Source organism: Diceros bicornis, unplaced genomic scaffold, assembly GCF_020826845.1.
Source record: "Diceros bicornis minor isolate mBicDic1 unplaced genomic scaffold, mDicBic1.mat.cur scaffold_67_ctg1, whole genome shotgun sequence".
Lineage (NCBI taxonomy): Eukaryota > Metazoa > Chordata > Mammalia > Perissodactyla > Rhinocerotidae > Diceros > Diceros bicornis.
In genome coordinates this window covers 1681556-1706878 of record NW_026691553.1, presented here as the reverse complement: position 1 = coordinate 1706878, position 25323 = coordinate 1681556, and the positions used below count along the sequence as shown (strand labels likewise).

The 25323-nt window shown below is 56.7% G+C and overlaps 1 protein-coding gene across 1 annotated transcript; it reads right to left on the bottom strand.

The window, feature by feature from the left end:
- Positions 1–244: 244 nt before the first annotated feature.
- Positions 245–25323, bottom strand: TMPRSS9 (transmembrane serine protease 9). Its single transcript, XM_058537662.1, has 18 exons — positions 25168–25323; positions 22777–22904; positions 19787–19854; positions 19492–19671; positions 18943–18980; positions 17893–18006; positions 15430–15601; positions 12610–12884; positions 11129–11265; positions 10070–10388; positions 8844–9015; positions 8016–8287; positions 7314–7450; positions 5835–6234; positions 2439–2610; positions 1335–1600; positions 1090–1226; positions 245–571 (listed from the first exon to the last, which is right to left on the bottom strand). The coding sequence occupies exons 1-18, from the start codon at positions 25307–25309 to the stop codon at positions 410–412; spliced, it is 3291 nt and encodes a 1096-aa protein (XP_058393645.1). The 5' UTR covers positions 25310–25323; the 3' UTR covers positions 245–409.

The window sequence follows — 25323 nt, the reverse complement described above, 5'->3', positions numbered from 1 at the left end:
CGGTGCCTCGGGCACCTGGGTCCCCCACCCCCATCTTTTCTCCCTGGTGCTCCTGGGTTCCTGGGTGGCGGGGAATGTGTTGACACCCAAGGGGCCTCAGAGATGAGGCTGACCTCGCCCAGCCCCAAAGGCCAGGGGAGTGGCCCTCCCCCTGCCACCCTTCGTCCCACTTCTGGGCCCCGGGCGATGGGCAGGCACATGGTCCTTGCTGCGACATGGAGCTGCGGAGCCAGCAGGTTGGGGATAAGGGCTGTGTTTATTGGAACAAAATATGCAGTAACACTGCATCGTGTTACACGCTGCTCCCCCACCCCTGTGACCACCTGGCCTCCCCTCCTCAGGCCAAGCGGCCAGCTGGCTCCTGCTGCCTTTACATCCCTCGTCCCAGGCCTGGGCAGCCACGTGGTGGTCACTCCTGGATGTTCTGCCCGATCCAGCCTCTCACGGCAGCCACCCGGGTGTAGACACCTGGGAAGTGGGGCCGCCCGCAGCCATAACCCCAGCTGGTGACCCCAGTTAGCACCCACCGGCCGGAGGGCTCCCTGCAGGCCAGGGGTCCCCCAGCGTCACCCTGAGGAGGAGAAAGGAAAGGTACTCAGAGCAGGCCAGGACCGCCCAGACAGCAGCCCTCGGGCCAAGGGAGGGCTGGCCCGATCACACCCCTGGGTCACCGGCCACCACAGGAGGGGCACCTGGGCTCCCGGTGTCACTTCCCTGGTGAGCCTCACTGTTATCTGGGAAATGGGTTCAGTGCTGGGACGGCCCATCCATCTGGCGGGCTGACGTTGGTGAACACCCACCGCTGTGGTCCGGGGGTGGAAAGACCTCACACTGCAGCCGCTGCCCAGCCTGCTCCCGCCCCACCCCTCCGGGGCCCCGGGGAGGATGCGGGGAGTGGAAATGGGCTCCTGATGGATGCCAAATAAACGGAGCGAAAGCTCCACGGCCGAAAAGCTGCCCGGCTTGGTGAGCTTGAGAGGTTTGCCCGGAGGGTGGGGCCTGGCTTCGGAGCGATGAGAGCCTCGCTCTCCCCGGTGCGTGGGACCTGGGGTCCGCGGAGCCCCCATTTCAGTTGCAGAGTGCGCTCACCGAGCAGCTGTCCACGCCGCCCTGCGGGAAGCCGGCGCACAGCATGCGGCTGCTGATCTGCACGGGGTAGAAGCGGCGACACGTCTGCTCGCTGAGGAGGCGCACAGCCGCCTTCTGCAGCTGCCGCGCCATCGAGCCTGCGGGCGAGACGGGCCGGTGGGGCCGCGCGCCCGCCCTGCACCGCGGGGCCTTCCCGACGCCCCCAGACTCCTGAGCCGCGGGGCGCCCGGCCTGCCCGCGCCTACCTCCCTCGCGCAGCGAGCCCCAGCCCGTGATGACGCAGCGCGCGCCGTCGGGGGGCCGCGGCGCGGGCTCGGGCAGGCAGATGGGGCGCGCCAGGCGGCCGCGGCGCACGGGCCCCGCCAGCTCGAGCAGCGCCACGTCGTAGTCGAGCGTGTAGAGGTTGTAGAAGGGGTGCTTGTAGATGCGCGCCACGCGCTCCAGCTGCCCGTCGGCGCCGCTCAGGAACGGCGTGCCGAGCAAGGCCGCCCACTGCTTGGGGTCCCCGTAGCTGCGGGGCGCGCGGGGACAGGCGTCGGCCCGGGTCCCCGCGCCCCGGCCCGGCCCGCCTGGGGCTCCCCCGCACCCCGCTATGTCCACGGCCTCGCTTGTGCCCCCAGCGGCCGGTTGGGGACCTTGGGCAGGGCCCTTGACCGCTCTCGGCCGCGCGTTGCTCATCCCGAAATGGGGCTAAGAGGCGTCTCTCTCTCCTAGGACAGCGGGGAGGGCGAGGGGAGCCCACGCCCTGGATGCGCCCCGCCGGGCCACCAGGCAGCGAGGTGACACCACAAGCTGTCTTCATTTCTGTCTCATATTAGGGCTCTGGAGGCCAGAGGCCCCCCCCGCGGCCCTCCGCCTGCCCACCCTTTCTGACCCCGCCACCGCGGGGCGCGGAGTGTGCACCCTGAGCTGGCGTCTCCACGGAGGACAGCGCCCCTCGCCTGGTCCACCTACTGAGAGCCCTGCCAGGAAGGGGACTCCCCACTGGGTGGCCTTTGGGGGCTGGCGCTAAGTCCGAGTTGGGGGGGGAGGCGGGGATGGAAGTGTCCCGCAGTTCCCCGGAGACCCCGATGTCGCCCGCAGGCCTGGCCCGCGGCTGGGAGAGGCTGCTGCCCCCCGGGTTTGGTGAGGGCCGCGGGGCTGGATTCTGCACCCCCAGAGCCATGGTCGGGCTCCGGGCGGGGGGTGGGCATGGGAGGGCTGCACGGAGGAGGGGACGGTCTGCGGCAGTGGGTGCCGGTGGCGGGGGAGGGCATTCGGGGCAGAGGCGCGACACTGAGTTTTTGGGGCCACAAGTCGGTCCGGGAAGCACAGACCGGGCCCGGGCGTTTGGGGCGGGCCGGACTCACACGTCGAAGCAGTGCGCCGCCGACAGCAGCCACCTCTCGGCCACCAGCACGGCCCCGCAGCGGTGCTCCCGGCGCCGTAGCCACAGGCTCACCTGCCACGGCCACTCCCCGCGGCCCGCGGCGCTGCCGCCCACGATCCTGGTCAGCGCCGCCGCCGGCGCCAGGCCGCAGTCTGCGGGGGAGCCGGGCGAAGGTCGGCGGACCGGCGGACGGTGCCTCCTCCGCGAAGCCCGCCGGGCGCCGCCCCTCTGCGCAGCCCCGCGTGGGCGCGCCGGGGAGGAGGTGCCAGGAGAGGGTGGGGGACCCGCCTCGCGAAAACTCCGCACGAAGAAACATTGGCACTTGGTCCTACAGACGAGCCTCCTCTGGGCTTTTCTCAAATAATATTTGAAATGCATGTAAGTTTGTTTTGTATAACCTCAGCGCTAGGGTCAGGCCAGCGTCCCCTACCACCACCACCACCGCCCCCAGGGAGCTTTCAGTCCCCTGGGAGCCGAGTTCCCTACTGCCCCAGGGCCTTTGCACACCCTGGGCTCACCAGTTCCTGTGCCAGCCTGTCTGCCGGGATGCCTTCCCTGCTGCTCTTTACCTGGGTCCTGTGTGACCCGGTATCCTTCCCCGGGTACTCCCTCCCGGCTGCGATGCCCGCCCCCCAGCACAAGGTGCATGCTCAGAACACAACTGTAGAAAACACAAACCGGTAGTTTCAAGGGGTGCGGCAGGGACCAGCGTTACCACCCCTGGGGGCACTGGAGTTCCCCGGGGATGATTCCCATAGGCCTGCTCTTCCTCGGGAGCCACCCCCTTCCCTGCCCTACAGGTCTGAGAAGGTCCCTCCTGTCCCAGTCTCAGCAAACACAGAGAAGGGAACAGAAGGGCCGTGTCCCCACCCGGAAGGAGAGAACGGAGACAAGAGACCACCTGCCCCGCTCCCTACCAGCCCCCCGCCTCAATGCTCCTGACACCACATGGACCTCGCCCAGGACCAGGCGGCCTGGAGGATCTGGGGGAGCCCGCAGTCCCTCTCCTGGGGACGCTACCCCCACTGGAACAATGCTGCCGTTTCTGGGGCCTTCCTCCACCTCCTGGCCCCCAAGTGAATAACACGCAGGCTGCCGCTATCGGAAAAGCAGAAATCATCAGGCTGGGAGGCCAGGCGCAGAGTACCGAAACACCCCCTCCCCGGAGCATCCCAGCTGGACGCCTCTGTCATCACGGCCACAGACTGGCAGAAACTGTGCTGTGGGGGGCAGAGCCGTGTGGACGCGAGGTCCCCCTCTGGCCTGGAGGGTGTAAGTCCCAGAGCCCCGGCCTCGATTTCCAGCCAGGTGCAGAGCTTCCGATGAGGGGGTTCCGGACTCGGCGTGCCACCTCTGCCTTAACTCTCTGGTTCCCAGGACACAGGACCCGAGTCCCCCTCACCGTCCAGACCTGTGGCCAGAGCCGTGGCACGCCGTCTGCTTTGCTCTGAGCCGATCACAACTGTTTCATTTCAGCGTCCCCTCCACCCCACTCTGCCCCTGGTCCCAAAACACCTGCCCCTTCCTTTGTCTGGTTCCTCCGGTGTGCGGGCTGCCCCGCTGCAGAAAGCCCCTAAACCTGATTTGGAGGGTGTGGGTCTGCGTCCGGGCGACGCAGGCCGACTGGGCCAGGACACCAAAAAACGTGCAGGGAAAGGAAAAACCAGCCCTCGGGACACGCAGAGGTTGTGATGGGGCAGTGGGATTATGAGCCGTTCCCCCACCTTCTCCGTAGTGGGGTTCACTGACACACACCCCTGCCCAGCCCTGGACGGAAGGACACTGGGGACCTGGGGAGCCTGAGGAAGGAGGAAAGGCACAGAGAAGTCCCGGGTCAGAGTCCCCTGGGGGAATCGCAGGAGGGATGTTGGGAGACGGGGATTCTGGGAAACGCCACAGTAAGAAGGATGGTGGGTGCTGCCTGCCAGACCAGCAGCCCCCAGTGCTGAGCACCTGACCCCTTGGGGGTCTCCAGGACATGCTTGTCCCTGCCCCCTGCCTCCCCACCTGAATGAAGCCAGACCAGACATTGTCCCCGGGAATATGATGTGAGAGCATCAGGCTTGTGTCTGCCGGTGGGGGGCTCAGGGGGGCGCGTGCACAGAGAAGCAGAGCCGGGGGCGGGGGATCGTGGCCCAGAGCAAGCTGGGGGGGGGGGCCAGCGCCACCCTGCTGCTTCCCAGCTGCCGGTCCCCGACCCCACCCACCCCGCGTTCATCTTCCTCTCCGCTGAGTTCTGCTCGGGCTTCATTTGGTCCCTCGAGGCCAAGCCCAGGGGCTGGGGGGATGGGGAGTGGGTGGGCTCCCTAAGACAGGGTCTGCCTGGCACCCCCCACGAGATGCAGAAGCCAGAGCGTCTTCTGTGTATCTCTCCGGACACTGCCGACGGCGTCTAACTTATTTCTAGGCGTGCGCCGTATGCGATTACCTGCATGACATGGGGCCTTATTTTTGATCTACAATCTGGCGGTTTCACTGAGTTCTGATGAGTATTTAATAAAAATGAACTCAGCGTCTTACACGCCAGTGGAAAGACGTCAGAGGCACCTTCTCCATCGCTGTCGCTCTCGGCCATTACGGCCGCGCTGTGTGTGCTGGGCCAGACACACGGACACCCCCCAGGCCCAGGCGGGGGTCTGGGGTCAGCGGCCCCGAGCCCCAGCCTTGTCCTGCTGTATTCGTCTTCCTGTTCCTCCTGACTACCTGCTATCATACCGTGTGGGTCTCGAGCCTCTGGTTCCCCTCTGCCCCCGAGCTCGGCACCAGGAGAGGAGGGCCTTCTGACCTGGCTGAGCGGACGGGGTGACCCCGTAATGGACACCCCCCCGCTGGGGCCTTCCCCCTGCACCCCGGGCCCCTGCAGAGTGCCCTTTTTAAAGTGGAGTGGCAGGGGTTGCAGGCTAAGGCATTTGCCCCCAGACAGTGTGAGTCTGCCCCGGCAGCGCCCGTGTCCCTGGCTCTCAGGACCTCTTGTGGGCTGACTTGTGTCCCCCCAAAAGTCATAAGTTGGAGCCCTAACTCCCAGGACCTCAGGAAGTGACTGTATTTGGAGACGGGGTCTTTAAAGAGGGGATTAAGGTAAAATGAGGTCATGTGGGTGGGCTCTGATCCAATATAACTGGGGTCCTTTAAGAATAGGCACAGAGGGACGGCCACATGGGGACACAGGAAGGAGACGGCCGTCTACACGCCAAGGAGCGAGGCCTCAGAGGGAACCAGCCCTGCCCACACCTGGGTCTGGGACCTCCAGCCCCCAGCACTGGGAGAGAACCAGTGTCTGGTGTTCAAGCCCCCAGGCTGTGGGACATGGTGACGGTGGCCTGGCAGACTGATACAGGACCCCTGCCACCCAGTGTCGCTCCATCCCTCCCGGTACCTGGAAGCTGGGAGCCCATGGTGGTCCCTGGGGCGTTTGGAGGTGGCGTCTGTCCCCTGGCGGTGGTGGTCATGGCGGTGGTGGTCCGGATGGCAGGCTGGCTGGTCGCCCTGCTGTTGGCCGGGTGGGTGGGTCCGCTGGCCGTGCCGCCCGGGGCTGTGAGGCCAGCCGTCGTCCTGGGGGCCCGACTGGTGGTGGCGGGCGTCCTCGTGGTGGCGGGGGGAGGCGTGGGGACGGGCCGGGAGGACATGGTGTCCAGGATCCAGCCCGTCAGCGGGGTGATGCGTGAGTACACGCCGGGCTTCTTGGCCTGAGCACAGCCGATGCCCCAGCTCACGATCCCCGCCAGATAGAACACGCCGGGGGCCTCCTCGCAGGCCAGGGGACCCCCAGAGTCACCCTAGAAGAGAAGAGGGCTGGCTGTGAGCATCCCGGCACCCCCTCTGCAGAGGGTGCTGCCGGGTTCTCCCACATCCCCACAGTGGGTTCGGGGACTTGGAGACCTGGCTTCAGACCCGTGTCTGGCTGTGTGACTTTGAGTGACCTTGAGCAAGTCACTTCTCTGAGCCTAGATGGTTCTTGCTTTTGTTTTGGAGATGCACAGAAAAGCCTAAAGAGAAAAATACCCCTCGAGGATATTCCCACCACCTAGAATTCACCACTGCTCTTCAGCCGCCAGTCTTTTTTCTGTACAAAGAATTGCAACAGTAATATGTTACATTTCTTTTAAAATTTAGAATGTTACCATAAAGCTTAGGCCACGTAGCAGATCGTATTTCCCAAAGACTGGCTGGGACGACCTCTCCCATCCTACATGCTTTCTGAGCACCAGGACCCTCCTGTTGGGTGGACGGGTCTGTCTGTCCCTCGAACCTCCACGACCCCCTTCGCCCACAGAGTCAGGGGCAGCAATGCCAGGCGGCTTCGTAAAAGTCGTCGAAGTGCCACGTGCTCCCGCCTGGCCTTCTTGGGGCTGCTTGGTCTTGGAGGCCGGCCGCCATGTTGTGAGGAAGCCCAGCGAGCCCGGGCGGAGACCACGGGGAGACGCCACGTGGAGGGTGCAGCCGGGATCCTAGCGCATAACCGGCAGCAGATGGGCGACGAGAGATGCCTCCAGATCATTCCGGCTGCCAGCCACGGAGTCACTCCCAGCCTTTGACCCTCCCAGCCGAGGCCTCGGGTGCTGTGTGGCATGGACGAGCCAGCCCCGCTGAGCCCATCTGAATTCCCAACCGCGACCTCTCTGATCACCATCAACAGTGGTTTTCCACTGCCAAGCTCTGGGGGCACAGGGACCGACACACCCCCGCCCCTGATCCCAGGCTCTTCCCGCTGAAACTCCACGGCACTGAAATCCTTTCCTTCCCTCTTTGCGGACATGTTGAGCGCTTCAGAAGTCGAGACCCGTGCCAGCAGACTTGTGGGTGGAAGGCTGCGGGCACTTCATAAACACTGCCCAGTCCCCCTGTGGATGCTCACCTGGCAGGAGTCGACCTTGCCCTCCAGGAAGCCCGCGCAGATCATCCTGTCCGTGAGGGAAAAGTTGTAGAGCACGCTGCACGCCTTCTGGTCCATGATGCCCACAGACGCCCGCTGCAGGGTGTCAGGCTTGGTGGCTGCCAGGGAAAGGAGACCCCCCGAGGCCACTTACAGAGCCATCACCGTCCAGTGTCCAGTTGAGCTCGAACGAGAACCCCCAGAGGGAGGTACCGTCCCCGTGCTACAGACAAGACACGAGGCTCACGGCCTTGTGGGGATCAGCATAAAGGCACATGGCGAGAAGGTGGGGGACCCCAGAGTCCCGACTCGGGGCCCTGGAATCTCGCCACTGTGCCCCGCGATTCCCTAGCACTTGGGGTGCCTGCAGGGAGGCCACGCTGAGGTTTCAAGGAAGCATTAAGTCTCAGGGGCTCTGAGGGTATAGCACCAGGGTCTCCAAACTTTGTCTATAAAGGGCCACAGTGTAAATATTTTCGACTTGACGGCCAGCCTCTGTCGAGACTACTCAGCTCTGCTTTTGTAGCAGGAAAGCCGCCACGGGCCGTCTGTAAAGGAGTGTGCGTGGCTGTGTGCCGGTAAAACTTTATTTATAAAAAGCAGGTGCGCTGGGCCCCGGGGGCCTGAGTTTGCGACCCCTGGAGGCGGGGAGAGGCGCATGGCTTGCAGGTGGTGGGGGCTCACCGTTTCCCTCCTGCGTGTTGCCCCATCCGGAGATCATGCACTTGCGGCCCACGGGAAACTTCTGGATGGCCAGGGGCAGGCAGACGGGCTGGACGTACTGGTTGAAGACGAGGGGCCCCGCCAGCTCCAGGACGGCCACGTCAAAGTCCAGGAGGCCGGGGTCGTACTGGGGGTGCAGCACTGCCCTCTTGAGCCCCATCTTCATGGGGGTCCCGCCCACGCCCACAAGGGACGCGGTGCCCAGGTGGGCCCACACCTGCTCCACCTTTGTCCTGCCGACAAGAGGCCACTTAGACCCCCCCTGCTGCCCCCGGAAGCCGGGCAGAGCTGCAGGGCCCAGGGAGTGAGGGGCCACACGGCTGCACCCCAAAAGCAGTCCTGGGCTGGGGGAGCCCCTTTGGGCCACATTCCCTTCGTCTGTAACAAGAGGGGGTTGGCCCAGCAGCAGGAGGGGCCCCGAAGTCTTTATGACCATCAAAGGTCCAGGTCTTCTGGCTCTGGAGCAAGGAGCCCTGTCCCCTCCCTGGGTGGCCCCAACTGTCCCCCAAAGACCAGCTCAACAGATTCTCCTCCCAGAAGCCACAGCCCTGGCCTGGGCCCACAAGACGGCTCCCCAGAGCCCTAACTTCTTCCTGCTCCCCCCTCCTTTGCAACTGGACATCAGACCCCCGGCCTGTGAGCCCCGGGGGACAGGCCGCCTCTGCGTGGCCACCCCACGCACAGATGGGCACAGGTTGGGCCGTGAGCAGGTTCTGAGGGCACGGGGATGGGACGGGGGCCTGGCGATGAGGTGGGAGCCGCACAGCCCCTGGGGCAGGTGGGTCTTACTGGTTGAAGCAGTGGGCGGCCGACAGCAGCCAGCGGTCCCCCACCACGGTGGCTCCGCAGAAGTGCCGGGAACCCTCCTTCAGGCTGACCTGCCAGGGCACCTCCCCAGAGGTCGCCCCGAAGCCGCCCACGATCCGGGTGGGCTTCTCCATCGCCGGCCTGGCCCCGCACTCTGTGAGGGGACCAAAGGGGAGGGTCTGGGCATCTCAGGCTGCTCAGAGTGGGGGCACCCTGGTTCCAGGGCCCGATCATCCCCATTATACAGATGAAGAAACTGAGGCTTAAAGGCGTCCTGAGGTCTCACAGCAAGTACGTGGCTCCACTGGGGGATAAAGGTCATAAAGCAGAAGATAGACCTCGAGTTCCCTGGCCCACGAGACACGGACCCACAGCCCACGAGGTCACGTTCACGGGCTCTGCGACGAGGGGGCCGCACACCCGGAGAACCACAGGGCAGCTCCCCAAACAGAGCACGAGTCGCGTTATTATGGGACTTGGGGGCGGTTGAAATGAAGCACGGTTTCAACTGGCTCAGAGCATTTCAGGTCTGCGGGACCACAGAGGGGGATCAATATCAGATCCGGGCTGGGACGGGAGCCGGGCCCTCGGAAGCCACAGAGTAAGACGGATGGAGACTGTCGTGTCCAGAAAGCCCTCATCGGGAGCTCTGCACCCAGGTCCTAAATTAAGGCGGCATCCCGGGGCCAAGAAGGCAACTGTTCTTAATGCAACTGAGCTGGGCCCTTGAAAATGTTTAAGATGGTCGATTTTATGTTATGTGTTTGTCATCACAATTAACAATAAAAGTAAAAAACCAGATAAGCTGATTTTACCCTTCATACGGGAAGAGAAGCATGCCAACGTGTCTAGGAAATGTTTGAAAAAAAGAGAAACGACGGTTCTCAGATATTAAAATGTAACGTGTGCTTATGTGGACGGCGTGTTGGGAAGGTCTCTCTCCCACACTGTGGGATGGAGCCCAGGACGGGGGTCCCACAGGCAGGGTCTCTAGCCTCTTGTGGACCCCTCAGGATATTCTGTGTTTACCCCTGGGGCTGCTTCACTTAACCACACAGCAAATGTGAAGGCTGGCCGGTGTGTCTCCGCCTGTGCTCGTGACAGACATCACTAATCGATCACCCATCTCTTCCCCACAGAAAGCCAGTGCCAAGCGATCCAACCCTGCAGGGAGCAGACACCTCCTCCTGCCTGTCTCCCCAGAATACCTTGTGGCCTAGAGATGGTGACGGAGTCTGGAGGTGCAGTGCTGGGGGCCAGTGTGGGCTGGGTGGGGGTGTCGACCCCCTGGCTCTCGGGGCTGGCGGACCAGGCAGTGCTGGAGGTGGTGGGGGCAGGAGCCACCGTGGGGGCCGGAGGCCTGCTCCCCGTGGCGATGGCCTCCAGGATCCAGTCGCGCAGCCTGGTCACGCGGGCGTAGACCCCCGGCCGCCGGGCTTCTGCACACCCGATCCCCCAGCTCACGATGCCAGCCAGGAAGAACCTTCCGGAGGGCTCTTTGCAGACCAGGGGGCCTCCGGAGTCGCCCTAGGAGACAAAGACACACCCTCATGAGGGGTCCCGCCCACAGCCAGTCCAAATCCCAGAGAAGGAGCCCCGGACGGGGACCTCCCTCCCCATGAGCTCACAGAGTCAATGCGGGCTGATGATCCCCATCTCAGAACCTCAGTTTCCTCGTCTGTAAAAATCAAATAGGACAGTTGGACGATGGGATCTCTAAGGCCACTTTTAGTTCTACCACTGGCAGTTTAAAAGCCAACCCAAATAAACAACATCCCCTCCCCTCCTTATCCCAGTAGACCTTCGATAATGTCACCACTTGCTTAGGCTGACAGGATGACTACCCTGCCGGAGCCCCAGACATCTCACCGGCAGCTGTAGTATCCCCCCTAGGGGCCTGATCTGCCCCCGCTCTCCTGTCTTCTGTCCTTTGCCTGCTTCTCACATCCAACTCACCTTGACTGTTACATTCTTAAACACAAGCTCACTATTATTATTTCCTCACATTTTCTCCAGGTTCTGGTTTTGATATGGCAACCTGAGCTCATGCAGCAGTCTCTCCCCACCCCCCTGGCCTCAGAGCAAAGACAGAAACTAAAAGAAGGAAATTCGTAGCCTCGCTAAACATCGAGCAGGAGAAGTCTCCGTGGTGAACCAGAAACTTCGAGGACTTCCCCTCCTGGGAGAAGGGACCACGGGGTGGAAACCCGGGGCCTTTCCTGGGCGGCCTTGGCGGGCGGGGCGTGGTCTGGGGGCTCCGGGCTCACCTGGCAGGAATCCACCTTCCCGTCCAGGTAGCCGGCGCACAGCATCCGCTCGGTGAGCGAGTGGCCGTAGAGGCTGGCGCACAGGGCCTGGTCCAGCAGCTCCACGGCGGCCTTCTGCAGCGTCTCGGGCTTCACCACTGCCCGGGGCGGGGAGAGACGGGTGGGGGAGCGTTTCAGGGCCCCAGGCAGCCACCTCAAGCCGGAAGGCTGAAGGACGTCTCCTCTCTAGGCCTCAGTTTCCCCAGCCGCAGCCAGAGCTGCTGCCACACCCAGCTCAGATATTAGCAAAGTGACCACTGATGACCCTCTCGGCTGGAGAGCTAAGAGGCGTCAAAGTTAACACCCTGAGACTGGGCTCCTCATCACCCCCTCCAAACCTTCGCTGCCCTGGGCCCCCCCTTACCTGCTTCTGTCCCTCTCTGCTGGAATCTAAAAGCCCAAGTCAGGACCACCTACCCCAGGGCCTTTGCACACGCTGTTCCAGCTGCCTAGAATGCTCATCCCCGTAGAATCCACCTGCCTTCCTCCTTCATCTCCTTCCTCAGGCAGGCCTCTCCTGCCTTCCCTATTTAAACTTTCAGCCCTCCCCGACTCTCTCCCCTTCTCTGCCTTATTTTTCTCCCTTGCATTCATGACTATCACTTATCTTGTTTAGTATCCGCCTCCCCTACAATCGCACCGTCCGGTACAACAGCCACCAGCCACACGTGGCCATTTAGGTGCAGATTTAAATTCATTAAAATGAAATAAAATGTAAAACTCAGTTTCTCAACCGCACCGGGGCTGGCAGCTCCCGTAGCGGACGCCACAGATGAAAAGCATCAAGTTACAGTCGATTCTCATTATTTGAGGCAGTTCTGTAAAGTCGCCACAAACACTGAATTAGCAAACACCGAATCACTGCTCCTGGGGGAATGCAGGGGTGGGGTGCTGGGGGCCTCCCGTCACAACATTTTCGCCAACGGATCAACACACAGCCCTGTGTTCTGTGTGTCTCTGTTTGAAGACGCCTTATTTAATACATATCGTTGATTCACCAACGCTGACCTCACAGCCTGTAACTTATGCCTGAACGAGGCTCATCTAACAGGTGTTTTTTCCTAAGACACATCCCAGCCTTCTTTCGCTTAAGAACCCTAGCCAGCGCTTCAGGACTCCACGAGTGGGACATTTCGCACAGCAACATGACCCACAAAAGCACAAAAATGCAAAAAACGTGGCAGAAAATGTACCACCGAGAGGACACTGCTTTAGAGTCTGAGCAGGAACAAGAAGGCCGAGTGTCTCCTTGTTCCACCTCAGCTGGAAACGTGTGCCCCTCTGCGCACGGCTGCAAATTAAAATTCCCGCGAGCCTCCGTGTGCGGTTGCAAATACATTTTCGCGAGTAGGCGGATTCGCAAAGGGCGGAATCCGCGAATAATGAGGCGGGACCGTGTTGTGCTGGATTTCCAGGCGGGCTGCGGGAAGGTGGGCGCTTACGGAAGTCCTCCTTGAGGTAGCCCCAGCCCGAGATCAGGCACTTCTTCCTGGGCGGGAAGACGTGCGTGGCGGCCGGGAGGCACACGGGCTGCACGTGCCTGCTGAAGGGCAGGGGGCTGCCCAGCTGAAGCACCGCCACGTCGAAGTCGGCCGTGTCGGGGTTGTAGAGGGGGTGCCTGAGAATCCGGGCCACGCGGGCCCGCACCGTGCTGGCCTCCGAGCCGCTGAGGCGGGTGGTGCCCGCGTAGGCCACCCACTCGGTGGGGTCTTGGAATCTGCGGGGCAAGCAAACCACAGCTCAGAGGCCCACGGGGTGGGGACACAAAATGTTAAGGGGGCGCCCCGCAAAACTTAAGTCATCCAGACTGAACTGTTGTCATGCAGCATTGTCAACAGTCAAAACGAATGCAAAACAATAAAATTCCATGGTGCACGGATTGTCAACATTTTAAAGACAGACAGGATCCGACAGGGCTGGGACTAGGGTGTCAAGTGGGCGCCAAAAATCGCCATCATTGTGAGAAATCGTATGTTCATGCCGAGCTGTAAAACATCTCAGTGGATGCAAAAAAATCCAGGATGAACACTATAGCGACATTCTACATAAACCCGGGATCCCACGGGCAGTGGCTCAACTCACCTCCCTCCCCTTCCCCTGACCCCGGTCCTGTCCCATCCAGTCTTCCCTCTAAGACCGGATATCTGTTCATGGTGGATTTTATTTTGCATTCATTTGGATTTTTTACAACGTGGCATGAAAATATGCCTTGTCTCGGGGATGCGGTGTTGCGGGCGGCCCCTTACATCTTTGCCCGTGGTGGATGCCTTGCTCTCCTCACCCTAAACCTGGGCCTGCGGTGGACGTGCCTCTCGGATCCCGCACCCAGTTAATGGGACAACACGCTTCCCAGCAGAGCCCAGGGCCTCCACGTCTCTGGCCACACAGCCCTCGGCAGTTCCCGGGCGGTGGGTGCCGTTTCTCACCCTAGCCCTGCAAACACCCCAGCCCCACGGCTCCGTCCCCTCTGCCCTCAGCACGCCCCCTCTCTCAAAGGCCTTTCCCGAATTCCCCTTCTCAGCTCAAGGTCAAAACTGTTACTGCCTTAAAAATGGTTAAAATGGTAAATTTTATGTCTATTTTACCAGAATAAGAAAGAAAGAAAAAGAAAAAGCAAAAACAGCCCTAAGAGACACTCGTGGGACAACTGGGGAAAAATGAACATGGATTGAATACCAGAGGATGTTGCACAATTTTTAAAAATTTCCTTGGGTGTGATAATGGTATTATGGGTACGTGAGTGTTCTTTCTGGGACGAATGTGTATAGGAGATTAAGAGGTGATGTCGTGATGTTTTCCACTTAATTTCAAATGGTTTGGCAAAAAAATATATGTAAAAACGCAGGGGCCAGCCCGGTGGTGCGGCGGCTAAGTGCGTGCACTCCTCTTCGGCGGCCCGGGGTTCACAGGTTCGGATCCCAGGTGCGTACCAATGCACTGCTTGTTGAGCCATGCTGTGGCGGCGTTCCATATAAAGTAGAGGAAGATGGGCACGGATGTCAGCCCAGGGCCAGTCTTCCTCAGCAAAAAATAAAAAATTGACCCATGGGGTAATTCGTAGGCTGTGGTCTCCCTGGAGAGCCCAGGCTTCCTGTGGCCCTGCACTCTTCCCCAGGAGTCCTCAGATGGCAACAACTAGATAGCAATGCCTGGCACTGCCAGAAGCTTCTAGAACCTTCTCCTGCCTTTTGGCCAGCTCCATTCTGATTGGCCACTCTGGTTGTTAAAAAGATTCTGACCATCCTCAACAACAACAAGAAACAGCCCAATTAAAAATGGGCAAAGGACATGAACAGACATTTCTCCAAAGAAGGTATATGAATGGCCAAGAAGCCCAGGAAAAGATTCTCAACATCACGAATCGTCAGGGACATGACCATCAAAACCTCGGGGAGACACCACCTCACACCCCCTGGGATGGCTATCATCAAAAAGACAAGTAATCACAGGTGTTGGTGAGGATGTGGAGAAATTGGGACCCTTGTGCTTTGCTGGTGGGAATGTAAGATGGTGCAGCCACCGTGGGAAACAGGATGGGGATTCCTCAAAAAAATTAAACATAGAATTACCGAATGATCCAGCAATTCCACTCCTAGGTATATACCCCATAGAACTGAAAACAGGGACTCAAACGGATATTTGCACACTCATGTTCACAGCAGCGTTATTCACAGTAGCCAAAAAGGGGGAAATACCCCGAGTGTCCCTGGACGGATGATGGATAAACACGATGTGGTCCATCCACACGCTGGAATATTACTCAGCCATGAAAAGGAAGGAGATCCTGACACCTGCTCCAACGTGGATGGACCCTGAAGACATGACGCTCAGTGACCTGAGCCAGACACAGAAGGACAGACGCTGTGTGATCCCCTCACAGGAGGCCCCTAGAGGAGTCACATCCACAGAGACAGAAAGTGGATGGTGGGGCCAGGGGCTGGGGGAGGGATGGGAGTCAGTGTTTCATGGGGACAGAGTCTCAGTTTGGGAAGATGGAAAGTTCTGGAGATGGATGGTGGGGATGGTCGCACAACCATGTGAATGTGCTTAATGCCACTGAATTGTAATGGTTAAAATGGTAAATTTATGTTATGTATATTTTACCAAAATTAAAAAAAAATTAATGTATTCAGATTCAACAAAGAAAAAGAGAAGGAAAAGACAGGAAGAAAGAAAGAATTCCAAGGGGCCTGGGGACACCAGGAAAGGTGGCGTCCCAGAGTGGAAGAGGAGGTGGGACGTGGGGATGGGGTGGGGCTCACTCGTTGAAGCAGTGGGCGGCTGACACCAGCCACCTGGCCCCGACGACAGCGGCCCCGCAGAAGTGCTCGCCGTTTTCTCGGAGGCTGACTTGCCACGGGAACTCCCCCGGGGACGCTTCCACACCGCCCACGATCCTGCCCGCTGTCCTCCAGCCAGGCTGCAAACCGCAGTCTGCAAGACAGAGGTGGCCAACCAGGCCCCCAGAAAGGCTGGACCCCGGCCGCACTCCCAGCACGTCTGCTCCCAGTCTGTCACCCCCCAGGGCCCCCACGTTCAAAAACACACACAGGGTCCCACACGTGGCTTTGCTGACTCCTTTGAGGTCTCCCATCCCTCCCTCTTCAGCATCTCCAGCTGCCCGACAGAGGTCAAACACCCAAGGTCGCATGCACCTGTCTCCCTCCGGGACACTTTCCCTGCCTCGAGCGTATGTGGACCATCACTTCGCCATATTACATTTGCCGTATGGTTAACGGCCAAGGGGTGGGGACCAGGTGGGGACGTTGCTAACACTTCTGACTTGATTTGGGACCATGCTGACTCATAAACCAAAGGGTCGGGTCCTTGCGTCCTCGGGTTTCTAGCTGCCTGGTGGACATTCTCCTCCTCTTCCTCCCCACACCGGCCCCTCCTTCTGAGGTCTCGACTTCAGCGACAGTTGCCAGGCAGTAAAGGGTTAACACAGAGGTCTGAGTTGACCAAACCCTGCACGTTTCAAAGAAAGTCTGGCCCTTGACCAGCTCCCGGGAGGGATCCTCTAAGCTCTTGGAATGTCCTGCCTGATAAGATCGTCTTTGTTTACCTGGGGACTTGGGTCATGCCTGAGAGTTTATGCTACAGTGGCATTGATGGGGGGGGGCATGGGCCATGTGGTATCAGCTTGACTTCTGGAGAGGCTGGAGACTAAGGTTATGGGTTGAATTGTGTCCCCCCAAAAGATGTTCTAACCCCTAGGACCTGGGAATGTGAGCTTATTTGGAAATAGGGTCTTGGCAGATGATCAAACTAAGATGAGGTCATGAGAGTGGTCCTAAATCCAGTGACTGGTGTCCTTATAAAAAGGGGAAATTTGGACGTAGGCACACACACAGGGAGAAAGCCCTGTGAACATGAAGGCAGAGATGGGGTGATGCACCTACAAGCCAAGGGATGCTAAAGATGCTAGCACCACCAGAGGCTGGGGGAGAGCGTGGGACAGATGCTCCCTCACGGCCTCAGAAGGAACCAGCCCTGCCAACACCTTGATCTCAGACCTCTAGCCTCCAGAACTGGGAGAGGATAAATTTCTGTTGTTGAAGCCACCCAGTTTGAGGTCTTCTGTTATGGCGGCCCCAGGGCACTCATACACTAAAGTCGACTATGCCGGGGCCGCACACTACGTGACCAACCCCAATGCAGACCCTGGACACCAAAGCTTGTAAGTACTGTCCACACGACTCCACTGGGAGAGGACAGCTGGGGGCTCAAGCCTGCTCTCTCCTGGATTCTGCCCAGTGGGTCTCTTCCTTTGCTGATCCTTTCACTGCACTGAATCTATAACCATGTGCATAACAGCTTTACTGAGTTCTGTGAGTCTTCTAGAAAATCACTGAACCTGAGGGGGTCTGGGGAACCCCCACCACAGCTGCCAATTTCAATCAGCCTCCACATCCCAGTACCAGACGCTATGAATGTCTCCTTCACCTTGTATTCCCCAAGCTTCAAAATTCTTATATGTACATCCTTTCACAGTATGCTGTGTCTCTCTGTTTATTTAGTCTCCTTTTATGTCCTTCAGGAAAGTTTTGTAATTATAGATGATTATTCTTATATGCCTGACACATGTTTATTTTGTTCCTTATTGCTATCGGTCATGAGTGGGATTTTTTCCGTTATGTCTTCTAACCTATTACTACGTGTATAAAGCAAAACGGTAGCTTTTTTATGTGTCGTTATTTATCTTATCTTCCCCTCATTGTCGAACCGTCTTATTTTTCTAGTAGCTGGTTAGTCAATTTATCGTTTCATTTAGAGAGACAATCCTATCCACTGCAAATCATGATCATTTTCCCTCTTCCTTCCCGATACTCAAACCACTGTTCTTACCTTATTGCATTGGCTAGCGTTGCTAGGAAAATGCTGACTCCTCTTACAGCATTTTAATTGTGAAATTCCCTTGCTCAGACCCCTTAGGCGGCTCCCCGCCAGGCGTGGGACAGAGCTCCAGAGGCTGGCATGCAAGGCTTCCCATGGTTTGGCCAGGATCTACCTATTCAGCCTTTCTTTTCCCTACTCACTCAAGGGCTATCCACTCCACACACCATGCGGTCTCCCTTTCTGTGTTTGCTGCTCATGTTTCTTGCCATATCATGGCTGCCCCCTCCCTTTCCTCTGCCCGTTTCTAGAGAATGCCAGGCCCATGTATGCAGCTGACCCTGGAAAGGGGACGTGGCCTGGAGACCAGGCCAGGGAGGCAGACTGACCACAGCGGGCCTCGTCAGATCCGTCGGAGCAGTCCACTCTGTCGTCGCATTCAGGGTTCACTTTGGTGACACACTGGCTGTTCCCGCAGGAAAAGGTGTTCCCTGGACAGTGACCTGAGGACAGAGAAGAACCAGCTCCTGACTTCGCTCAGTCTCTCCTGGCTGGAGGGGGACTCCGCTCTCCACTCGGAACCTCCAGAGCCTGGAAAACATCTCGTCTCTGCTTTCTTGCCTCTGAATATTTCTGAAATAATTTTCTCAGAATTAATACAGAGACACAACACGAGAATGTCAGTCAGCGCTGAGGCCAGGGCTGTGCGACAGAAGTCTATGTACACCATGTGTGGACTTCCAAATGTTCTAGTAGCCGTGTTCAAAAAAAGTAAGAAATGGGTGAAATTAAATTTTTTTAATTGTGGAAAAATACATATAACATAAAATTCACCATCTTAACTATTTTAAGTTCACATTTGGGGCCAGGTCACTCTCTGTGGGGGGCCGTCCTGGAGGCTGTGAGGGGTTGAGCAGCATCCCTGGCCCCACTCACTCGACGCCAGGAACACCCCCAGTGTGACACCCACAGATGTCCCCAGACATGGCACAGTGTCCCCTGGGGGGAAGGATCCCCCCTAGTTGAGAGCCATTGATGTAAAGCTAGATAAATTTATCTATAAATGTGTTGTGAGCTGTCTGGAAAATATTAACAGCAACGAGATTCCAGATGGCACATTTTCTTTTTTCCCAAACTGTTTGTTTTTTTGTTTTGTTTGTTTGTTGTCTTTTAACAACAGGTTTTCACCACTTAAAAAAAAAACCCAATAATGTTTTCTCTTAATCATGCTTGGCCATGTGTATATAATTCGGCGTCTCATCTTTAGATTCTTTGCCCGCACAGGACTACAAACCCATCTCTCCCGCAGGAGGCTGGTGCACAAAACTAGCATTTACTGCTTTCTAGGGATTGCTCTGTGTACCTGAAAGAAATCTTAGGAAACTTCTCGAGAAAATCTGGCAGAGAGCAAGCTGCTCACCGGAGAGAGAAAAACATACCTGATTTTAAGTCTCTTTCTGTCATCGGCCCCTTCTGGCTTCCTGTGGTGGAATGGAGAAGAGATATGAGCTCGGTCACCCAGCGGCGAAGTTCTTAGAGAACATCGTGTTGCAAATCAGAGAGCTGCGCTGGCCACCTCGGGCACCTCTTAAATTCTGACTTAGATCAAGTACTCTTATTTATATATGAGAAGCCAGCAAACTATGGCCATGGGCCTAATCTGGCCCTCCACTTGTTTTTGTAAATAAAGTTTTATCAATACACGGCCGTGCCCATTCATTTCTGTATTGTCTATGGTACTTTCGTGCTACCAGAGTTGAGCGGTCAGGACAGAGACCCTATGGGCTGCAAAGAGGAAAATATTTACACTCTGGGCATTTACAGTTGCGGACGCCTGGTTTTATCACTGAGTGGAAAGCAATGTGCGCGTGTTCTTTTCACAGGAGGGGGCGATTATTGAAAACCTAAAGTTTAATGGAACTTTCAGCTGCTTCCCTCCCACAACACATCCCTCCAACCTCCTCCATGTTTCAGTCTCCATAAGCTACTTGCCTACGAGCTGGGCGGACACAATGGTGCCGTAGGCGGCCACGGGGAGGCCGTGTCCCCACAGCCTCGAGCTGAGTCCCCGTTGCAACAGCTCCTCCTCCAGGCCCAGGCTCAGCGTCCCGAGGGCTTGCAGCAGAAAGTGCAGCCGGAAATGCACGAGGATGCTCGAGTTCCCATCCCTGCAGGTAGGAGAGAGGAGGCCCTTGGAGAGGGAGGGCTCCTCCCTGCTGGAATCTTCCAGAATCTCTCACGTCTCCACCAAGGTTCATGCACCCCAAGGAGGCCCCGACTCACCGGTAACTTAGCACCGTGCAGCCCACACAGCTGGCCTCCAGCTCTGTCTTCTGAAAGCTGCTCACAAACTGCAACGGAAACACAGCAGCAAATGTTGAGACCGCAGCACGGGCTCCCGTCCCCGTGGAGCCCTGTCGTGTGTGCGGGGAGCAGGAGAACTCGTGTTCTACGGAAAAGCATCTCCTCTTAGACTCAATACATGCAGCGGGTCACAGAGCTGTATCAATGACAGGGAGAGGGCATTTCCAAATTATTCGTGTGAAAATATTGCTCCATCAATGGATGGATGGATAAAACATGGTCCATCCACACACTGGAATATTACTCAGCTATAAAAAGGAGCGAAGCCCTAGGGGCCAGCCCAGTGGTGCAGGTGGTTAAGTGCGCAAGCTCCACTGTGGCGGCCCGGGGTTTGCAGGTTCGGATCCCGGATATAAAGTGGAGGAAGATGGGCACGGATGTTAGCCCAGGGCCAGTCTTCCTCAGCCAAAAAAAGAGGAAGATTGGCAGATGTTAGCACAGGGCTGATCTTCCTCACACACACAAAAAAAAGGAGTGAAGCCCTGACACAGCTACACCGTGGATGGACCTGCAATACACAATGCTCAGTGAGAAAACCAGACACAGAGGGACACAGTGTGTGATTCCGTTGATGTGAAATGTCCAGAACAGGCACATCCACAGACAGGAAGTGGGTTCATGGTTGTCAGGGGCTGGGGGAGGGGGAGTGACTGCTAATGGGGATGGGGCTTCTTTTTGGGGTGATGGAATCTTCTAGAATTAGCTAGAGGTGGTGGTTGCATAACTTTGTGACTGTACTAACTGGGATGTTGGTGCTCCACGTGTTGCCCCCAGCAACATCAAGGCTGGGGGTCCCGGGTCGCCCCTGGCACCTCATGTCACCTATAAGAAGGGTGACCACATGTTCCCATTTATCTGCTCTCCCAGTGTAATTACCAACAGCGTCCCCGTTCACTGTCAGAAGTGTCCTAAATTTTATGGTCACCATCTCTGCTCCCTTACCATGTGACGTCATGCTTTTCGATTCTTCCTCCTAAAACTCCCTTATTCCAATCTGCTTCTCTGAGTCCACGCCCCCATTGCCTGCCGTGTAGACCTTCACTGTCCCATAGAACATTCCATAAATTTCCAGAACGTTCTACACCCGCCTCACCCCATATGGCAGCCGCCAGCCACACGTGGCTACTGAGCATTTGAAACGTGGCTGGTGCCACAGAGGAAGTGATTTTTACATTCTATTTAATTTTAATTAATTCATGCTTAAATTTCAAAGCGGATACTCGATTCAGTTACCGGAAAACTCTTAAGTGTGTTTGGAGCCACTTGAGTATGTAAATGTCGTGGAATCTAAACATGGATCGAATATTCCTGATGGAAATTTAGCGTCCAGATTGAGATGTGGGTGTAACATACACATTGGATTTTGAAGACTCCACACAAAGAAAAGAATGTGAAATATCTCGTCGATTCCTGCTTTATTTATGCAGACGACGTGTTGACAGGATAATATTTTGGATAGTCTGGCTTAAATAAAATATATTATTAAAATTCATCTTACCTTTTTTCCTGTTAATGTGGCTACTAAAAATTTTTAAATTACACGTGGGGCTTGTGTTGTATTTCTACTGGACGGTGCAGCTTTGGGGTATAGGATTGAGTCAGCAAACTCCGGCCCGTGGGCCAAACTCGAATCACTGCCCATTTCTGTACAGTCACCAACTAAAAATGGTTTTTACGTTTTTAAGTGGATGTGAAAAATCAAAAGAAAAATAACATTTCATGGCACATGAAGATGAGATGAAATGCAGAGTTCGGTGTCTGTAAATAAAGTCTTATTGGCACAGAGCCACGCTGTTCATTCACGTGTCACATATGGTGGCTTTCTGGCTACAATGGCAGAGCTGAGGAGTCAAGATGGAGACTGTCCGGTCCTGAAAAGTGGAAAATAGTGTCTCTCCGGCCTTACGGGAAGTTTGCTGTCCCCTGGTCTAGACGACGGTGACCTAACTGTCTCCTTCCTTTTCTCATATCTTATTATTCACTCTCCGGGCTGCAGGCAGAGTGCTCTTGGCAAAACACGAATTCTCATCTCGTCACCCACCCGTTTCTCTTAGAATAAAATTTAAAACAATTTTTAAAAATTGAGATATCATTCACCTGCCATAAAAACTCACCTTTTAAAAGTGTGCAATAGATGGGCTTTAGTGTATTCACAGAATTGTGCAACCGCCGCCTCTAATTCTAGAACATTCCATCACCCCAAAAAGAAGCCTTGTATCCATTAGTAGTCATCCCCCCAGCCCCTGACAGCCAGGAACCCACTCTCTGTCTGTGGATGTGCCTGTTCTGGACATTTCACATCAATGGGATCACACACCGTGTGTCCTTCTGTGTCTGGTTCTCTCCCTGAGCGTCGTGTGTTCAGGGTCCGTCCATGGTGTGGCTGTGTCAGGGCCTCACTCCTTTCATGGCTGCGTCATATTCCAGTGTGTAGGTGGACCACGTTTGTCTGTTGATGGACACTCAGATCGTGTCCACCTCTTGGCTGTTGTGAATCACGCTGCTGTGGACATTCATGCACGAGTTTCTATGTGGACATGTGTTTGCATTTCTCTTGCGTGGACACCTAGGAGTGGAATTGCTGGGTCAGATGAAAACTCTATGTGTAACCATTTGAGGACCCACCGGACTGTTTCCCACAGTGGCTGCCCCATCTCACGTTCCCACCAGCCATGTACGAGGGGTCTGATTTCTCCACTGGAATACAGTTTACAGCCTATGAACATGGCCCACAAATCCCGCAGGAGTCAGTTCCCACTGGATGCTACTCGCCCCTGCGTTCTAGAATGCACCAGCCCCGGCCACAGCAGCCTCGTCCTCCTGGTCCCAGGCCCCCCACCCCCCGACCGCCCCCTGCTCTGCTCTGCTGGCCCGGGCACAGGGAGCTCCTGTGGGTCGAGGCCCCTCACCAGCATCTCCAGGGCGGGCGTGAGTGCGCGGTAGAAGGCGGAGGTGTCCCTCTGCAGGCTGGGTGCGTAGTGGATGCCCCCCAGCTGGGCCGTGTGCTCCACCTCGACGCCCTGTGTAGAAAGGGAGGCTGCGGGCGAGACCAGGGCCCCGTGAGAGAGCCCAGCTCCGGGGTCGGGGCTCAGGGCCCCCCACCCAGGGCCGGTCACCCTGACAGACGGGGTGGGCTGCCTTCCTGAGTGACTATTAATGGTGCTCCCTTTTCAGCTCTCATAGTCACCCACCTGAAGGTCCCAGGCAGAGCACAAGGCCCCAGATGTCCCAGGATTTACTTGAGGGCGGGACTGGCTCCTGCTCATCCTGGTCTCACTGGACGGGCCTGGAGCCACCGTCAGCCGAAACGGCTGGAATGGCCTCAGGAGACCCTCCCTGCGCTTTGGAACAACAGTCCCCGCCTTCCCCCTGGGGACAGGGCACCACATCCCGAAAAGCCAGGACACAGCCCGGGCATCGGGGCCCCGGACCACCGCCCCCAAACGCCACCCTCCGCGACAACACGGGTTTCTAGCTGTCAGTTCACAATGGCAAAGAATAACAGTCATCGAAGGCTTTAAAGTAAAGAATATGAGAGCAGCCACATAACCGGCGAGGGCTGGGTCCCGATTCTAGTGAATGTTCATTATTGGACAGATAGATACTTAGGTATTCATTTATTCAATAGAATAAATATTCTAAGCCGATTCCAAAAACGGTTTATTTTCTCATTCAAGAAATGAAAAAGAAAGAAACCGAGCACCCCGTTGTGTGGACCAGTTGTCTACACTCCAGACCCCAGCTGAGCCCTCGTGTGTTTCCCGTGAAATAATCGTGGGCGCCCAGGAGTTGGATGAAGAGCACAGACAGGCCCCGGGCCTCCCCTGGCTTCCCGAAGGCTAACCTTTCCAACTGAAATTCCAGTTGTCTGGGAGGGGATACGTTTCTGTTTCAGCTAAAGAAAATTTTTTAAAAATTTAAGCGCCTCTTAAAGCCTTCCTTAGTTTCAGGGATCCTGCTGGGGGTTATAGTTATCTGTTGTGCCCAAAATGTGTCTGTGCTTCTAGAACGCAGGCGTGAAACCCTGCCCCGCCTCTCCCTGGTGTGAGGACATGCACACACACGCCCACACACGCACACTCACGCATGCACACAATCACACACACTCATACATGTGCACACGCATACAGATGTGCACACACATGATCACACATATGCACATGCAACACACATATGCACACGTGCACATACACCCATGCACGATGCACACCCACGCACACATGCACACACTCACATACACACAGCGCACACAGAACACACTCCTGCACACTTGCACGCAGAGCCCCATTTTTCTGCACTTCACTCCTGCAGCCACTAGGGGGCCTCCGTCAGACGTGCCAGGCTGCAAGCTATTCCAGATGCTCCACATCTGGAATGTGGAAATATATATAAATTAGGGATCCACATACTATTGCCAACTTATTACTTTTCCACATGAGAGCTCCCCCGCAAGCTGCCATTTCCTGTCACCATTTCATAAAAGAAAGGTGACTTTCACATCCCAAACAAAACTGTAGGAAGCTCATCATCTCAGAATAAGCAGCGATGCCCCGCAGAACTTCCCGTAAAGATGGAATGTTCTAGATCTGCGCGGTCCACTACAGTAGCCACGAGCCACGGAAATGTGGCTAGTAGGGACTGAGGAATTGAGGTTTAAGTGTTATTTAATTTTAGTTGATTTAACTCTAGATAGCCGCTGGGGCTGGGGGCTCCCGTCTGGGACAGAATCAATGGAGGGCAGGATACGGGATTCCTCACAGTTTGTGGGTATCTGTCGATCGTTCTATTCAAACATGAAAAGAGCTTCGTTTGTTTGTTTTTATAACTGTAGCCCCACATCATATAGACGGGTCATAATTTTGTACGGTTCACCTTGAATAACATGAAAATATACTGGAAACAAATACGAAATGGGAGCCACTGTTGATTGCAGGCAATGGGAATAGAAACGATTGTTCATTTTTTATGGTTTTTGGTACTTTTCTCAAGATTTTTAAAAAGTTCATTTCTCTGTCCCTAATTGTCTCCATTTCAGCCCGTCAGTGGGAAACCTGAAATACACAGGTATTAAGTCCCCCGCCCAGGTGCCCACCTGCCCAGACGGGAACTGAGTGCACGCTGTACCCCACACCTGGCCTGCTTGTGTCATCTCTTCAGGGGCCTGAAGGTCGGCCTTCCATCCTACGCTTGCACACTCAGCCCTCTGGCTCTGGGATCACGCAGACACCACTGAGCCACTGCTGAGCATCTTTGTGCAAGTCGCCTGGGGTATGAACCCATGCAAGCCCATGGCCACTCACCCACAAGGACTCCCAGGGTGACGATGACGATGCTGGTGGCCACAATAGCAGAGAGGGCCACTCGGGAGCATGCGGCGTCTGGAGCAGGGACTTCCTTTGTGGCCCCGGGCACGAGCTGTAAGTCACCCATGGTGCGCTCCATGGCTCCCAGACACG